The following is a 14,592-nucleotide window of genomic DNA, read 5'->3' as shown; positions in this document are numbered from 1 at the left end:
ACAGGGTTCATTGTATCTTGTGGCCCAATGTGGAAAGGGGTGTTTGCAGACCTCAAGCTGAGCAAGGCTTGCCACTGAATTTCCAGAGGCCTTCCTTTTATCCAAGTCAGGCCCAAAACAAAGCAAATAAACAGGCAGGCCTTTATTTTGAACCAGCCTTGTAACAGCATCTTCCTTCATTCTTCTACCCATGCTGTGGCTCCCTGTGTCCCCACCACCCCGTTAGTTAGAAAGCCACCCAAAACTCAGACTTTGAGTGGTGCATTTCATCTAACCACTCTGGCTCGTGTTAATGCATCAGTCATTCCTTCCCACCTCAGTCACAAATTTGGTGGTTATAAATCTGTTTTTGGTCAGGTTTTCAGGATATGACACCTTCACCAGCAAAATGTTCATCGGGCCCCATCTTCCAACTCTTGCCAGGATGCCTGGGTCATCCAGACCAGTTTAGCACCTAGCTCCTCTTCATGGGAGGGACTCTTACATACAGGCAAATATATGTTATGGAGCCTTGACAGTCTCTGATTACAAACAAATGCTATGTATGTACATTTTAAATTCTGCAGTGTTACTATGTTGGACTGATAGAGTCAGGAGACTTGCTCCATATTACACTCTCAGAACTAGGATTTTACAGCCTCTTTCACAGGCAGCGTGGGCAGTAATCACTTATTCCTGGGTCTGGGATCTCCCACAACTGCATCCAGCTCTGAACTGAGATGTGCAAGCCATCCAGTTAGTAGGGTGAGCAAGCCACGTGGTGCTGAGCGCCCAGCCAAGGACAGTTTCAGAAAGCCAGGCATTGCCGTGCGTTAGCACCTACTGGAGTACAAAGCCATCCTTCCTTCACTCGAGAACTATTGAGGCTGCCTTATTCTTGTTTGTTTTTTTTTTTGAAGATGTATACTAATTTGTTTTCACATGAGCATGGGTGGAAATTAGTTATTTTTGAAGGAAAAAAAATGCAGAAATAGATAATCATATTATATGTACATATATGTATAGTTTTTCAGCTTATTTTCCCTTATAGGTTGTTATGAAATATTGAGTATAGTTCCCCGTGCCCCACAGTAGTCCTTATTGGTTATCTCTTTTGTGCAGAGTAGTGCGTTGTGTTCATCTCAAACTCCTCATTTATCCTCCCCCTTCCCCTTTGGTAACCATAAGTTTGTTTTCTATGTCTGTGGGGCTATTTCTGCTTTGAATATAAGTTCATTTGTATCATTTTTTTTAGATTCTACATATAAGCGATATCATACGATATTTGTCTTCCTCTGTCTGGCCTCCTTCACTTAGTAAGATAATTGCTAGGTCCATCCATGTTGTTGCAGAGGACATTATTTCATCCTTTTTATGACTCAGTAATATCCCATTGTGTAACTATTCCACTTCTTTATCCACTCGTCTGTCAGTGGAAATTTAGGTTGCTTCCAGGTCTTGGCTATTGGAAGTAGTGTTACAGTGAACACTGAGATGCACATAGCTTTTCAAATTATGGTTTTCTCTGAATACATGCCTAGGAGTGGAATTGCAGGGTCATATGGTACCTCTGTTTTTAGATTTTAAAGAAATTTCTATACTGGTTTTCTAGAGAATAATAATAATAATTCCTGCTGGCTCAGACGGTAAAGAATCTGCCTGCAATGCCTGAGACCCAGGTTCTAACCCTGGGTTGGGGAGATCCCCTGGAAAAGGGAATGGCTACCCACCCCAGTGTTCTTGCTTAGAGAACCCCATGGACAGAGGAGCCTGGCAAGGTGCAGTCCAACGATCACACAGAGTCGGACACAACTGAAGCAGCTTAGCACGCACACACACATATTCCTCTCCATAGTTGCTGTACCAGTTGACTTTCCCACCAACAGTGTCAAAAGGTACCTGTCTCTTCATACCCTCTCTGACATTTATTGTTTGTAGACTTTTTGATGATAGCCGTTCTGACTGGTATAAAATGATACTTCATTGAAGCTGTGATTTGCATTTCTCTAATAATTAGTGATGTTGAGCATCTTTTCATGTGCCTTTTGGTCATTTGCATGCCTTCTTTGGAGAAACATCTATTTAGATCTCCCCCCCCCCCCCTTTGTTGAGCTCTATGCACTGTTTGTATATTTTGGTCATTAATTCTTGTTGGTTGCATCATTTGCCAATATTTTCTCCCATTCTGTAGGTTGTATTTTTGTTCTGTTTATGGTTTCCTTTGCTGTGCAAAAGCTTTTAGTTTGATCAGGTCCCATTTGATTATTTTTATTTTCATTAATTACTGTAGGAGACAGATCCAAAAGGATATTGCTTTGATGTGTGTCAAAGAGTATTCCACCTCTGTTTTCCTCAAGGATTTTTATAGCATCTGTTTTTACATTTAGGTCTTTAATCCATTTTGAGTTTGTTATTTGTGTATGATGTTAGAGTGTTCTAATTTCATTTATTTACATGTAATTGTTCAGTTTTCCCAGCACCATTTACTGAAGAGACTTTTCTGCATTGTATATTTTTTTAGTTAATTTATTTTAATTAGAGGCTAATTACTTTACAATATTGTAGTGCTTTTTGCCATACATTGACATGAATCAGCCATGGGTGTACATGTGTCCCCCATCCTGAACGCCCCTCCCACCTCTCTCCCCATCCCATCCCTCAGGGTTGTCCAGGTGACCAGCCCTGAGCGCCTTATGTCATGCTTTGGACCTGGACCGGCGATATATTTCACATATGGCAATACACATGTTTCAATGCTGTTGTCTCAACTCATCCCACCCTTGCTTTCTCCCACAGAATCCAAAAGTCTGTTCTTTATATCTGTGTCTCTTTGGCTGTCTCTCATGTAGGGTCATTGTTATCATCTTTATAAATTCCATGAAGTGAAGTGAAGTGAAGTTGCTCAGTCGTGTCTGACTCTTTGCGAACCCATGGACTGCAGCCTACCAGGCTCCTCCGTCCATGGGATTTTCCAGGCAAGGGTACTGGAGCGGGTTGCTATTTCCTTCTCCATATATATGCATTAATATATTGTATTGGTGTTTTTCTTTCTGACTTACTTCACTCTGTATAATAGGCTCCAGTTTCAGCCACCTCATTAGAACTGATTCAAATGCATTCTTTTTAAAAGCTGAGTGATATTCCATTGTGTATATGTACCACAGCTTCCTTATCCATCCATCTGCTGATGGGCATCTAGGTTGCTTCCATGTCCTGGCTATTATAAACAGTGCTGTGATGAACACTGGGGTGCACGTGTCTCTTTCAGATCTGATTTCCTCAGTGTGTATGCCCAGCAGTGGGATTGCTAGGTCGTATGGCAGTTGTGTTTCCAGTTTTTTAAGAAATCTCCACACTGTTCTCCATAGCGGCTGTACTAGTTTGCATTCCCACCAACAGTGTAAGAGGGTTCCCTTTTCTCCACACCCTCTCCAGAGGCTGCCTTATTCTTAAGTGCAAGTCCAAACTGACACTCAAGGCCCTCCCCAGCGCTCTTCTGTTCGCTTCTTAGCACTCTTCCTCTATCCCTTCCAGCAAAACTGAACTGTTTATTATCTTCTGGTCTTCCTAGCTGCTTTGCTTTCCCGTTTCTGTTCCAGCTGTTCGTTGAGCCTGGAGCCCCCCACTCCATCCACCACCCGCATCCCCCGCCTTGCTCACATTTCTTTCCTTACTATTCTTATCCCATCTCTGTTTTTTTCATACCCCAGTCATCCACTGGGGACTATTTTAGTCACGTCATTTTCGGCTTCCCCCTGTTCCTTTCAACAGAATGGATTCTCTCCCTTTTTGACTTTCCCCGTGCTTTGCTTCTTCATCTGTCTTCTGCTGCGTCCACCTGGTACTGTTACTTTGCTGGGTACAGTTCCTAGTAGCTCCCTTCCCCCTCCCCCAGGCGTTGACCTTCCCGACAGTGGGACTTTTGTCCTAGACGCTTCTATATCTCACCCAGTACTTAAGTGCCTTACTGAGTAAATATATTCAATTGTTGTGAAAGAGGCAACATAGAGAAGACAACATAGAGAAAACTCTCGAGTTTTCATTACACAAATCTCACCCTTGATGATCCTGCCATAATGTGGTAGAGGCATTCCCAATTTGTATTCTACTGGTTCTTTTTTTTTTTGAAAAAGAAGTAAAGATTCTGAGGTCAAGTAAATTTGGGAAACTTGCCTACCATACTTCTTTCTGAGGACCTGCAGTCCATAGAACATGTGACCAGTAGAGGAGCCTGTTTTAACTTGATTAAAAGCATATCTGCCAGTTTGGCCTCAGAACTATGCTTTCTACTCTGTGTATGTACTCATGTCTTACACTGCAGTTCTGTGGGCAATTCTTGGTGGTGTAGACTGTGCTGTACTCTCTACAGGGGACTGGGACAAAGGACTCCACAGTATGAGGACCAGATACCTTGGTTCTGAACAGAGAGCAAGGAATCCATCCAGATACCCGTCTGGTACCTGGCTGGGTTTAGGCACTTCCTCTGCCAGCTGCTGATGGCTTGTGGAAAGAGGCTGATTCTTCATGAGAATACAGTAAGAACAGACTTGAAATCATGTTAAATGAGTCTTAGGTGAGGCACCTGGCTTTTTTAAAAGGCACTTTTCAAGAATATTATTCTCTACGTGAAAGACAGAAAGGAACTCAGTAACCAAATGAAAGAGATTCTGAAGGTCTCTTCAGAGGAGCATCTTTTTCACAAGGATGTGTGGTCCATGGAGTGGCTGGCCTGCTAGCTTCGCCCAGGCTCCCATGGTGCTCACCGCTGAGCAGCTGTTTCAGAAAGAAGCATGGGCTGCAGGTGTTCGGGAGATCATAGGCTCCCAGAGCAGCTCACAACCATCCCACAGACTGGACTTTTTGTTGGTGTTGCCTTTTCCACTTAAAGCTCTATAACTAGACAAGGAGGTGGAGGAGTTGTCGCCTTGTTTTAGCTCTTCTGCTCACTCACCACCCGTCCTCTGTCCCTTTGGATGGCACTGGTCATCTCCATGGGCAGCCTCATATCCTGAAGACTAGTTGGAAGGCCTCTTCTCTGAGGGCAGCTGTCCAAGGAGTGAAGGGCCTGTCAGCCAACGTTTCTTCCCCTTGTCCATCAGGACTCGGGGTGGGGGTGACGGGGTTGGGGTGGGGAACAGAAACTGGAATGCAGGTTTGTCCATCAACCAGTATTTCCTGCAAACATAAATATGTAATCATAGTGTTTGGGGACTTTTTATGATGCAGAGACTTAATACGCAAGCATGGGTTGGAGAGGTTGGTTTTATAGTTTTGAACCAGATCTCTCCTGAGGGACTTCCCTGGTGGTTCAGTGGTTAAGAATATGTCTTACAATGCAGGGGACATGGGCTCAGTCCCTAGTCAGGGAACTAAAATCCCATATGCCATGGAGCAACTAAGCCCACGTGCCACAACTGAGACCCGATGTAGTCAAAGAATAAACCAGATCTCTCCTGACTGTGTGCTCTTCTGGTTTGTCCGCAGTTCCTCAGCACGTTGTTTGCCCCCTTAAACTTTGTCATGGAAAAAGTGGAGAGCATCCTGCCTTCCAGCCTGTGGCACCAGCTGACTCGGATCTAGGGGAGCCCACCCGTCCTCCCTGTCACCGCGCCCAGCAGGCGACACCGTCTCCTTGTGCCAACTCCTCGTGGACCGCAAGAAAGCATGACTTTGAAAAAGGGAAGCCATTCCAGGATTTTAAAACCTTCATGAACTGTCTGTTCCATATTAAAAGCTGTTTTTGTTGTACAAAATTCACTGATGTTCAGTTCTATTATATTTTGCCTTCAGAAAAGAAAAAAAGTCAAAAATAAACTTTTGTGTATTGCAGCAACTAGTCGTGTCTCCCAACCCTAAAATCGTTGGTATCCAAATAAACCTATAGGTTACATTTAATTTGCTAATGCCCCCAAATCTGAATGCCACACGATGGTATTCTGAGCTGAGGGGACTCATTTCAGCAGGCCATTGGCACTTTTTGGCTTGGAAAATAGACTCTCTTTGGCTAAAAAGCACCAAAAAAGCACCATCTTTTCAGCTCCAAACTGTGTGCCCTCATAGGCCAAATATGCAAAGAAACTTCCAGCATGAATGACAGGAAGCATGAATGAAAAGTATGTGCCATCACAGGTTGTTCTGGTTCACAGACTCTACTCACAGAGTAGAGCCCAGCACTGTGGTTCAAGGAATCATTTTGGTTCAGCTTTCTGAAATTTGTTGTGAGAAGAAAACTTCTGATGAGAAGATGCTAACCCAACAGTCTATTGTAGAACCTGCCCACTTTTCAACATTGCCATTTTTAAAATATTTTCTCATAAGGGTAATTTCTGTTTTTATCATCTTTGCATTCTTGATGCGTGCATGTGAGCGTTCTTTGAGTGTTTTCGTGATCTGAACCAAAGTGGTCGTTTGTCTTCACCATCTTTGAAAGCCTTCTCCATGAGTCACACCTGCCGAGCATGCATCTGGCTTTACTTAAGCAAAAGAGAAAAATAAATAACCTTGACTCCTCTTCTGAAGTGAAAAGTACCTCTATTCAGAATCTCAATCTAGTGCTTTATAAAAAGGACTGTCTTTTACATGGTTTGTTTTCCCTTTTGTTTAGAATCCTGAATCTTTCCCCATGAGCGTTACAGTAGGCAGAGTTGGGGAAAGCACCACACAACAGCCCCCTTGGCATTTGGACTTCCTGCAACCTCCTGGTCTTCATCCAAGAGCAGAGTCAAGAGGCAGGTAATGTTTAGGTGCACAGGCCTTTTCATGCTTCGGGCAAGCCTTTTTCTCTACCTCCTTTGTGCAAAGCCATGGCAGGCATATGCAGTTGGCTCTTGCCCTATCTTGGAAGAAACTAAACCCTATATCCACATCAGTAGTGCTGCTCTTGGGGGCAGGGTTGTGTCTGCTTTGTTCGCCTCTTTGCCTCTTCTTCCTCTTGCACAACTCTTGACCTGGAGTGATGCTCAAATGATCTGTTGGACAAATCAATGTAATATATGATAGGTACAGATAAACTTTTATTCATTTTCAGAGTAATGAGATTGGTTCCAGCAGAGAAGGACCAGGAAAGCCTTAGAATTATAATTTGGTGCTAAAAGAAAAAGTAGTAATTATTTCATGCAGTTACTTAACAGATGAGGAAACCAAGGTCGAAAGAGATTTCAACCTGTTCAAGTTGAGACTGGATTGCAATAAGCCTTAAGTGAAAGGTTCAAGAGCCTGTAGGTGATGGTAAGTGGAAATGGCCCAACATGAGTTGTTGTTAGAAACCCCAGTTGCAGGAAATACAGCAAAGAAATGTAGCACACAAGGATCTAAAAGCACCTTGTGAATTTAATAATTAGGACTTTAGAGCAGTTCCACAGAGAGGGAAGGCCAAAGTTAGACTTCGATGAGTAAGGGGAGTGAATGGGAGAGGCAAAGGTGGGGAAAAGATGGTGACAGAATAAAGACTGTGAGGGAATAAGAGGGAACAAGAGGGACTTCGGAGGAATGAGTCCACGGTCCAGGAGAGGAGCTAATCATGTGGGCTAATCCCTGTCTTCTGCCTCTCTCTTCAATACTCTGCTCAACGCTCAGGGCAACCATGACTCACTCTCACCATTCTGACCTCCCTGGGCCTGGACACCAGGAAGGTTGCTGTATTCCCAGTACCTGTCTTACATTGCTGCCGCTGAGGACAAACATTCAGGCCTTTTTAAGGGTTGTATGCAAATCTGTGGAGAGGCAAAACCAGAGCAACCAGTATGTCAGAGCAATTTTTAAGATGATTGATTTTACACAGCTCTTAAATTTCTTGCCTAAGCACCACATTTCCTGACTTCATAAGATGGCAACTGGAATTCAAGTTGCATTTCTGCCTTCTGCTTTTGTTTCTGTTTAAGGAGACATCAAAATCCATCCCGATGGGCTTTCCTCTATAAAGACACTTCCTCCCAGTAGGACAGTAAGTGTCCCATGAACTCAACTTATATGTGTTTTTTGGAATACAAATGCACACACTCTAAATATTAGCAAATTGGATCTAGCAAAATAAACAAGATACAATGTGACCAAATGGAAAGGTTGAATTTTTTTAACTTCTTTTATCAGTATTTAAGTATCAATATCATTCTGTCTTTATAAAAGAATTGGGGAGCTTTCCATATTTTTATATGGCCCAGAATAATTAAACACCAACATTACTTGCTCTTCACCGAGTAGATAAAACTCGGACATGAAACATCTAATTTTAGTGCTTTGATAATGGTAGGTCTTTGATCATTATTTTACTACCTGTAATGGTGATTGGTCTATGCAAATAGTCTACTTTTTATGTTTGCCTAATTTCATATTTGCTAGGAAATTAATGCTTTCTCTAGGCATCAGGTGTAACCATGAAGTTACCCAGGTATATCTTTTATTGTATATTTAGTCTGTCCTGTATTTGTGGTAATCTCACTTTTCTCATTCCTAACTTTGTGTATTTTTCCTCTTTCTCCCTTTTTCTGCTCTTTAATCATCTTCTCAAAGTTTATCTTAAAGTTTTTGGATCTGTTGATGCATTCTTACTTTTTATCTTGTACTTTATTATTTCTTCCTGATTTTCCTAATTCCTTTAGATAAGTACTTGTTACATTTTTATATTATTTTAGGAAGGAGGTATTTAAGGCTATGAATTTTCCTCTAAATGTAGCTTTCTTGTTCCATAGATTTTGTTATTAAGCTTTCTTCATTCTTTGCTAGAATTTTGTGTTTTGGTTCCTTTTATCCAAGAGGAATCACTTTGGGGGCATTTTTCTAGTAATTAGTTCTCTATTACTGCCTTGAAGGGATTTATTTTTAATATTCCTCTGAAATAGCTAATCAAAATATCAAAGATGTTCAACTACTACCCCCAAATACAGTAGACACTGACACCTCGTATCCATGGACTCCTTCTAAGTAAACTTTTGATCCCTGTTTCCAACATTAAAAAAAAAAATTACATCTTGCTTCAGTGTAAACCTTCAGGGTGGTGTTAAAATACTAACGCGTGCTTATGTCTCTTCCACTGTTTCTGTTATTCGTATTCTCCCTGCTCATGGCCATGTTCTTTGCCAAGCAAAACCAGGGTCCCATCACATATTTGTCTTCTGCTCTGCTGTCATGATAGCTCAGGCTGTACCAGGAATTGAAATGTAAAAGCAGGTGGTGGGGGCTAGACAAGAGCTTGAAGGAACTAGTCTTGAAGTTCTGGCTTTTGAGGGTCAAGAATGGCTGAGGTTAAATGGGCATTGGCTGGAATGAGAACATCCAGGCAGAGGTGAATTAGCTCTCTATCAGGAATGCCTGGAGTGCTCAGGGTCTTCATCTTCATAATTTTGTCTCCTTCACTGTGAGTCTCCAGCAGGAGCAAGGAGGAGAACAGAAGCAGGTTTTCTTCCCCTCTTTCTCCAGCTTTTGTTTTGACCAGTTTGTCTCTTGTTTTGATCAATTCAAGTCCATTTCATAGTCCCTTCGATCCTCAGCCTTGAATCATGTGTGTGACCAATCTTAGGAAGAAAATCTCTGGAATCAAACTCCTCAAGTGACTGTCATCATTAGGCAAGCAAACTTCAAGTGGGTCTCTTTTTGTCCAGGGGAGGGACAGTAGGTTTTGATTTTAGAGAATATGTAATATGTTCCTGAAGTCTGGTGGCTCTTGGCTTCTGTGCATATGGCTGTCAGACCTGATGCGCCTCCCCCAAACAGGCTCCCCACGCGAGCTTTGCTGCCTCCTTTCTGAGTCTGGGTATGGCTCACAGGCCCATAGGCCACCCCTTGGTGCCTCTGTTTCTCCACACTCCCTCAGGTTACCCAGTCTCTTCAGTGGAAGCATGTCCTTCCAAAGTCAGGGCACTTTCAGCTGCTTTTCTGATAGTTTTCTGGGGCACAGTACTACAGAATCTGGACTCCTGCTTGAAATAACAGAAGGGAGGAGGATGCTGGGAGAAAATATGAATTAACATCTGAATGATAATCTGCTCTGTAAATCAAAGATAACCTCCTTCACATCCAGTATAAATTAGTTTCATTTGCCCTCTCATTCCTGTAAGTGTATTGAAATGTGAAGTGAAAGTGTTAGTCACTCAGTGATGTCTGACCCTTTGCAAATCCATGGACTATAGCCCATCAGGCTTCTCTGTCCATGGAATTCTCCAGGTATGAATGCTAGAGTGGGTTGCCATTCCCTTCTCCAGGGGATCTTCCCAACCCAGGGATTGAACCCAGGTCTCCTGCATTGCAGGCAGATTCTCTACCATCTGAACTACCAGGAAAGCCCATATTGAAATGTATTGAAGACCTACTGTGTGCCAGGGGTAGAATCATGCTCTCCCCACTGCACCTTGAACTGCAGCTTTGATCACCGTCCATTATTTGTACATTGACTTGCCTGTCTCATGCAAAGGAAACTTAAGTTTTACATTATACACAACCTTGGGATCTGGAACTGGCGATTCTGTATTTTAGAATATAAAAGCTCAATAAATATGGGCAGGAAGGTAGGACAGACAAGGTAGAGGAGAGAATGATGCTAAATCAGAAGTGAGTACCCTTTTATAGAAGTCCAGGGAAAAGATTATTAAAAGGAAATAAAATGTATTTATCCTGTTCTTGGGATAGCAGCTTAATTAGGAGCTTTTGTGAAAACTTGCCCACTTATCATTATCTCTGGGACACATTACTTCTTCTTACTCTATGTTCCCCAAATAATCACTGTTCGTTTTTATGGTGTATCAGATACCGCATCAGGTCAGGGCCTCTTTGGGTCCTTCAAACCATGTGTGGAGTGGGCGCAGGTGTCCCGCCGCTGAGCAGCTGCTGAGTCAAGGAGCTGGGTTTGAGCCTCAGCACTGGGGGCCACTGGTCTTGATGCTGTGTGGCAACAGGGTATTTGCTTGCCTGCTTCTAGTTGCCCACCCATCTGGTCTTTCCAGCCAGAGGCAGAGAATTCATTCACTGCCTTTAGGCCAGGGGGACACTGCCTGTCAGACACCCCAGAAAGAGGCAGATCCTGAACAGGTCTCTAAAGACAAAGTGGACTTCATGTTTTTCTTCACTTTTCAGCCATGTGTGTTATCATGGGAGGCAGGGAACAAAAGTTTCTAGAGTAGATGATATGAGTACAGACCCTCAGTGGATTTTGAGAAGCATTAGTTGGGTGAAATGCTCTCAACGATAACAGGACAGTTAACCATTCTCTTGGAAATTCAGTGTCATAAGCCCTGAGAATTCTCGTGATGAAGAAATCCATTTAACTCAGCATTTCTTCTCCTGCTCATCAAATCATAGATCACCCTCCTCTTTCATGAAGAAGACTTATAAACGTCTCACAATATTCATTTTGGAAAACACTGGGCAAGACCAGTGCTGAATCAGAAGGATCCCACCGACAAAGCGTGTGCCCCTCAGGTGGGACGTGGTCATACATCCTGACCAGGTGGACCCTGCCTGGCAGACTTGGGGGGAGCTCAGGGTGCGTGCAGCCTCGAACCCCTGCCGTGCTCCCTAGCTGGCATCAAGTGCTCCGTGTCCCCTCCTGAGTCTCCTTGGTTCTGGCTATGGGCCCCCGGAGGGTCCTGGGTCCCTTTAACTGTCTCTGGATATCAACACAGCTGAAAAAAGGGGAGAGATTAAGGACTGGGGTAGATGTCGTAATTCAAGGGTTCTGTTTTCTCTCCAGTTATCTGAGAAAAACCCAGTGAGAGAGCCTATTAAGAATTGGTTTTTTGGCCATGGTGACTAGTCAGTAACTGTCACTCTCTTGCGGTTCCCACGAAGTGCGATTTTTCAGCAACCCCACGGCCTATAGGTCTTATATCTAACAAATTATATTTTACATTATTTGTTTTAAAAGCTGGTTAGTGACAACTAACATTGTCCCTCTGCAATTAGAATCTGATGTCAGAGTGAGAAAAATCCCTTGTTCACTGGGAACTCCCATGTCACTCATTCTGAATTAATGGTATTTATTCTCCCTCGTTGTTTTATTCCTAAAAAATGGCTCCCCTGGTTACAATGTTATGTTAAGCATATTACATGTGACTCCAAAATCAGTTCATATATTACAGCTCGGTACGCCCCTTGGGTATCCACTTCTGAATAGCTCTCACTCCACAGTTACACGTCTGGATTAAATATGGTCTGCAGTAGTGGAGCCTGAGAGCGTTGTCTGTTCTTTCCTGGCTCCTTGTTTTTCCTGGAAGTTTTCTTCTCCTGTTATTTTATACTCCTCAGGGAAGATGTGCCTCCCAGTGGGAAAAGTATACCTGGGGAAGGTGGAAAGTATTTTTATCTAGAGTTTTCTGGAGAGGAGATTAGAAAGTGGTGGTTGCTTGGGACAGAAAGCTTGTGGCCTTCTGGATAGTTTGGAGCATGCGTGGCTGCACTGATTAAGGGAGGCAGGAGATGGTTGTGGCAGAATCCATCAAGACACTGACAAAAATCCACAATATCTTTCCTTCTACAACTTAACATCAAAAGGAATTTTTGTTCTCTACAGTCATCAAGACTTTGTCTTCTGTGGCAACCATGCTCTGAAGCGTCTGTATTGTAGTGTCGTTTATAGACATTTACACTTTGGGGGATTTCACAGGATGTAATCTTCAATCACGTCAATAAATCCACAATGACAATGTATTTTTACCCAAGCACAAAGTTCTCGTGAGCCATCAGCTTCTTTCTTTGCTCCGTTCACTCCTTTCTTCAGCATATGTGATGCATTGAGTTCCATCAATGAACAACAACAGAAAATTCCATTGTGCTCATGCTGGTGAGCTTGTGACCACAACGAGGGCCACAGTCCTCTGGGGAAAAGGTCCTCATGGGCTGTCCATCTCTCTGGCTGGGAGTTTTCATGTGGCACCTGATGCCAGGTGACACCTGTAAGTCTTCTCTGGGGTGTAGCTTTTCTGAGTAATAAACAAACACAGTGGAACAGCCAGCTTGTCGTATCCAAAGGGGCTTAGGAGACTACTCTCATTGGGCCCCAGAGGCTCTCAAAAGGTGAACAAGTCAAGAGCCACTTTTCTCCTGTGAACTTTGCCAGCTCTGATTTCCCCACATGCTTTCTTTCAAACTATCTTAGCCACTGCCTCTCACAGTGTGATGAGCGCCAGGCACCTCTCTTCTTCAAGATAAGAGGAATCTTTAGAGGAAGAGTGACTGCCTCGGGTCCAGGGCACGAGAGCCTCTGGAGGCCACTGCCATCTCTGTCAGCTGCAAAGGTGAAGGCCTGAGACCCTTGAGAAATGAAAATCAGATTGTGTCCAAAATACATCTCAACCTCTTGGAGCTGTTTGTACCCATATAAGGACCTGGTCAAGAACTGTTTATCAGAAAGGTTCTTGAGGGCAAAGAGAACCTACAGGGCACTTCAATTAGCTGAGCAGGCCCTGACTCGGCTCTGATGTGCCTGCATCTGTCACTGGGAGGGGGATCAATGGCATTGCTACTGAAGTCTCATATGCAAGGCCTACAAAAAGCCCCTTTCCCTCTCCTCAACTCCTCTGAACATCTTTGCCCATATTTGCACAGGGCCTTGGACTCCAGAAAAATGTTAGAGTATAAAAATAGCCAGGCTATAGGTAAGTAGGTGTTTTAATCGCCTACTTTAATCAAAATGTCAGATGAGATTGTCCAATGATCACTGGTCATTACAGCCACAGACATGCCTTAAAGGATCATTCAGTTAATCCACCTGCTTTCCCAACATGATCCAAATAAAAACAGAGAATATGAGTCATGACAGCTGCCCCAGGGCCTCATTTCTCTGTCTTGCTCTACTGCGATTATATCCACTGACAGCCTCCCACCCAAGCATCTACAGCAACACAAACAAGCTCCATTTGGCTTTCAGAAACATCTTTATATATGTGGACTTTCACGACTTCTGTATATTTGCCTTCAAAAATATCTTTAGATGTGTTTTAGTTCAGAAGGTCTCACTAGACACTTGAAAAGCACATTGGATTTTCAAAAATTAGGAGCTCTCATATCCCACAGTCAGTTTTCCACCACAGTAAGGAGTGATCTACGCTTTGAGATATTAGTTTCAATTTTAACTCTCCAGGATGCTTTCTTCATTCTCTTATGAAATATCTGAATCCTGGTTTGATTTTCCCTGTCGGGTATAGGAGGCTTTTTCAAAAAATTTCCCTTTATGATTGCACTCAGAACTGCATATTTAATGCCTCTGTCTGTCCTCCTGTCAGATTATTAACTTATTCATCTTTGTATTCTCATTTTTTAGCACGGTTATGTGCATTGCTGCTGATCAGTAAATGCTGAGCAAAGGAAAGAGGCAGAAGTGGGGCAGGGGTTAGAATTCTAGAAGTGTTTTCTTCCCCAGCTGTATCATGTGAGAACTTAAGATCCCATGGTTCAGGGCTGGGGCACTGGCACCCCCTTGTACAATGTAACTTGATAGTTGGAATTGAAATATTTTGTCAAGTGTGTTCAGAACCAATTTACGGGAGTCACCTGTAGAGGATCACTCTCTCCACGTGTTAGTAGTAAAAGGCAAGACCAGCCTGAAGAAAGGTGTGAGGCTGGGACTCCTGAGAAATCCCAGATCCTCTTCTTGATCCCCACATCTCATCCACAGTCCACAGTCTA

General features: G+C 43.2%; 1 protein-coding gene across 2 annotated transcripts in view; it reads left to right on the top strand.

Moving 5' to 3' along the window:
* The window catches only part of ST7 (suppression of tumorigenicity 7), a 252,485-nt gene extending 246,641 nt beyond the window's left edge, over window positions 1–5,844 (top strand). For both annotated transcript variants that reach the window (XM_065939229.1, XM_065939231.1), the window contains one exon: window positions 5,464–5,844. In XM_065939229.1, coding sequence (XP_065795301.1) covers window positions 5,464–5,559 — 96 coding nt within the window. In that variant the 3' untranslated portion in view covers window positions 5,560–5,844. The remainder of the gene's footprint in view (window positions 1–5,463) is intronic.
* Window positions 5,845–14,592: the final 8,748 nt, after the last annotated feature.

This window comes from Muntiacus reevesi, chromosome 6 (assembly GCF_963930625.1).
Source record: "Muntiacus reevesi chromosome 6, mMunRee1.1, whole genome shotgun sequence".
Classification (NCBI taxonomy): Eukaryota; Metazoa; Chordata; class Mammalia; order Artiodactyla; family Cervidae; genus Muntiacus; species Muntiacus reevesi.
Note: the sequence above shows the minus strand (reverse complement) of the source record. Positions and strands in the feature narration are given on the sequence as shown.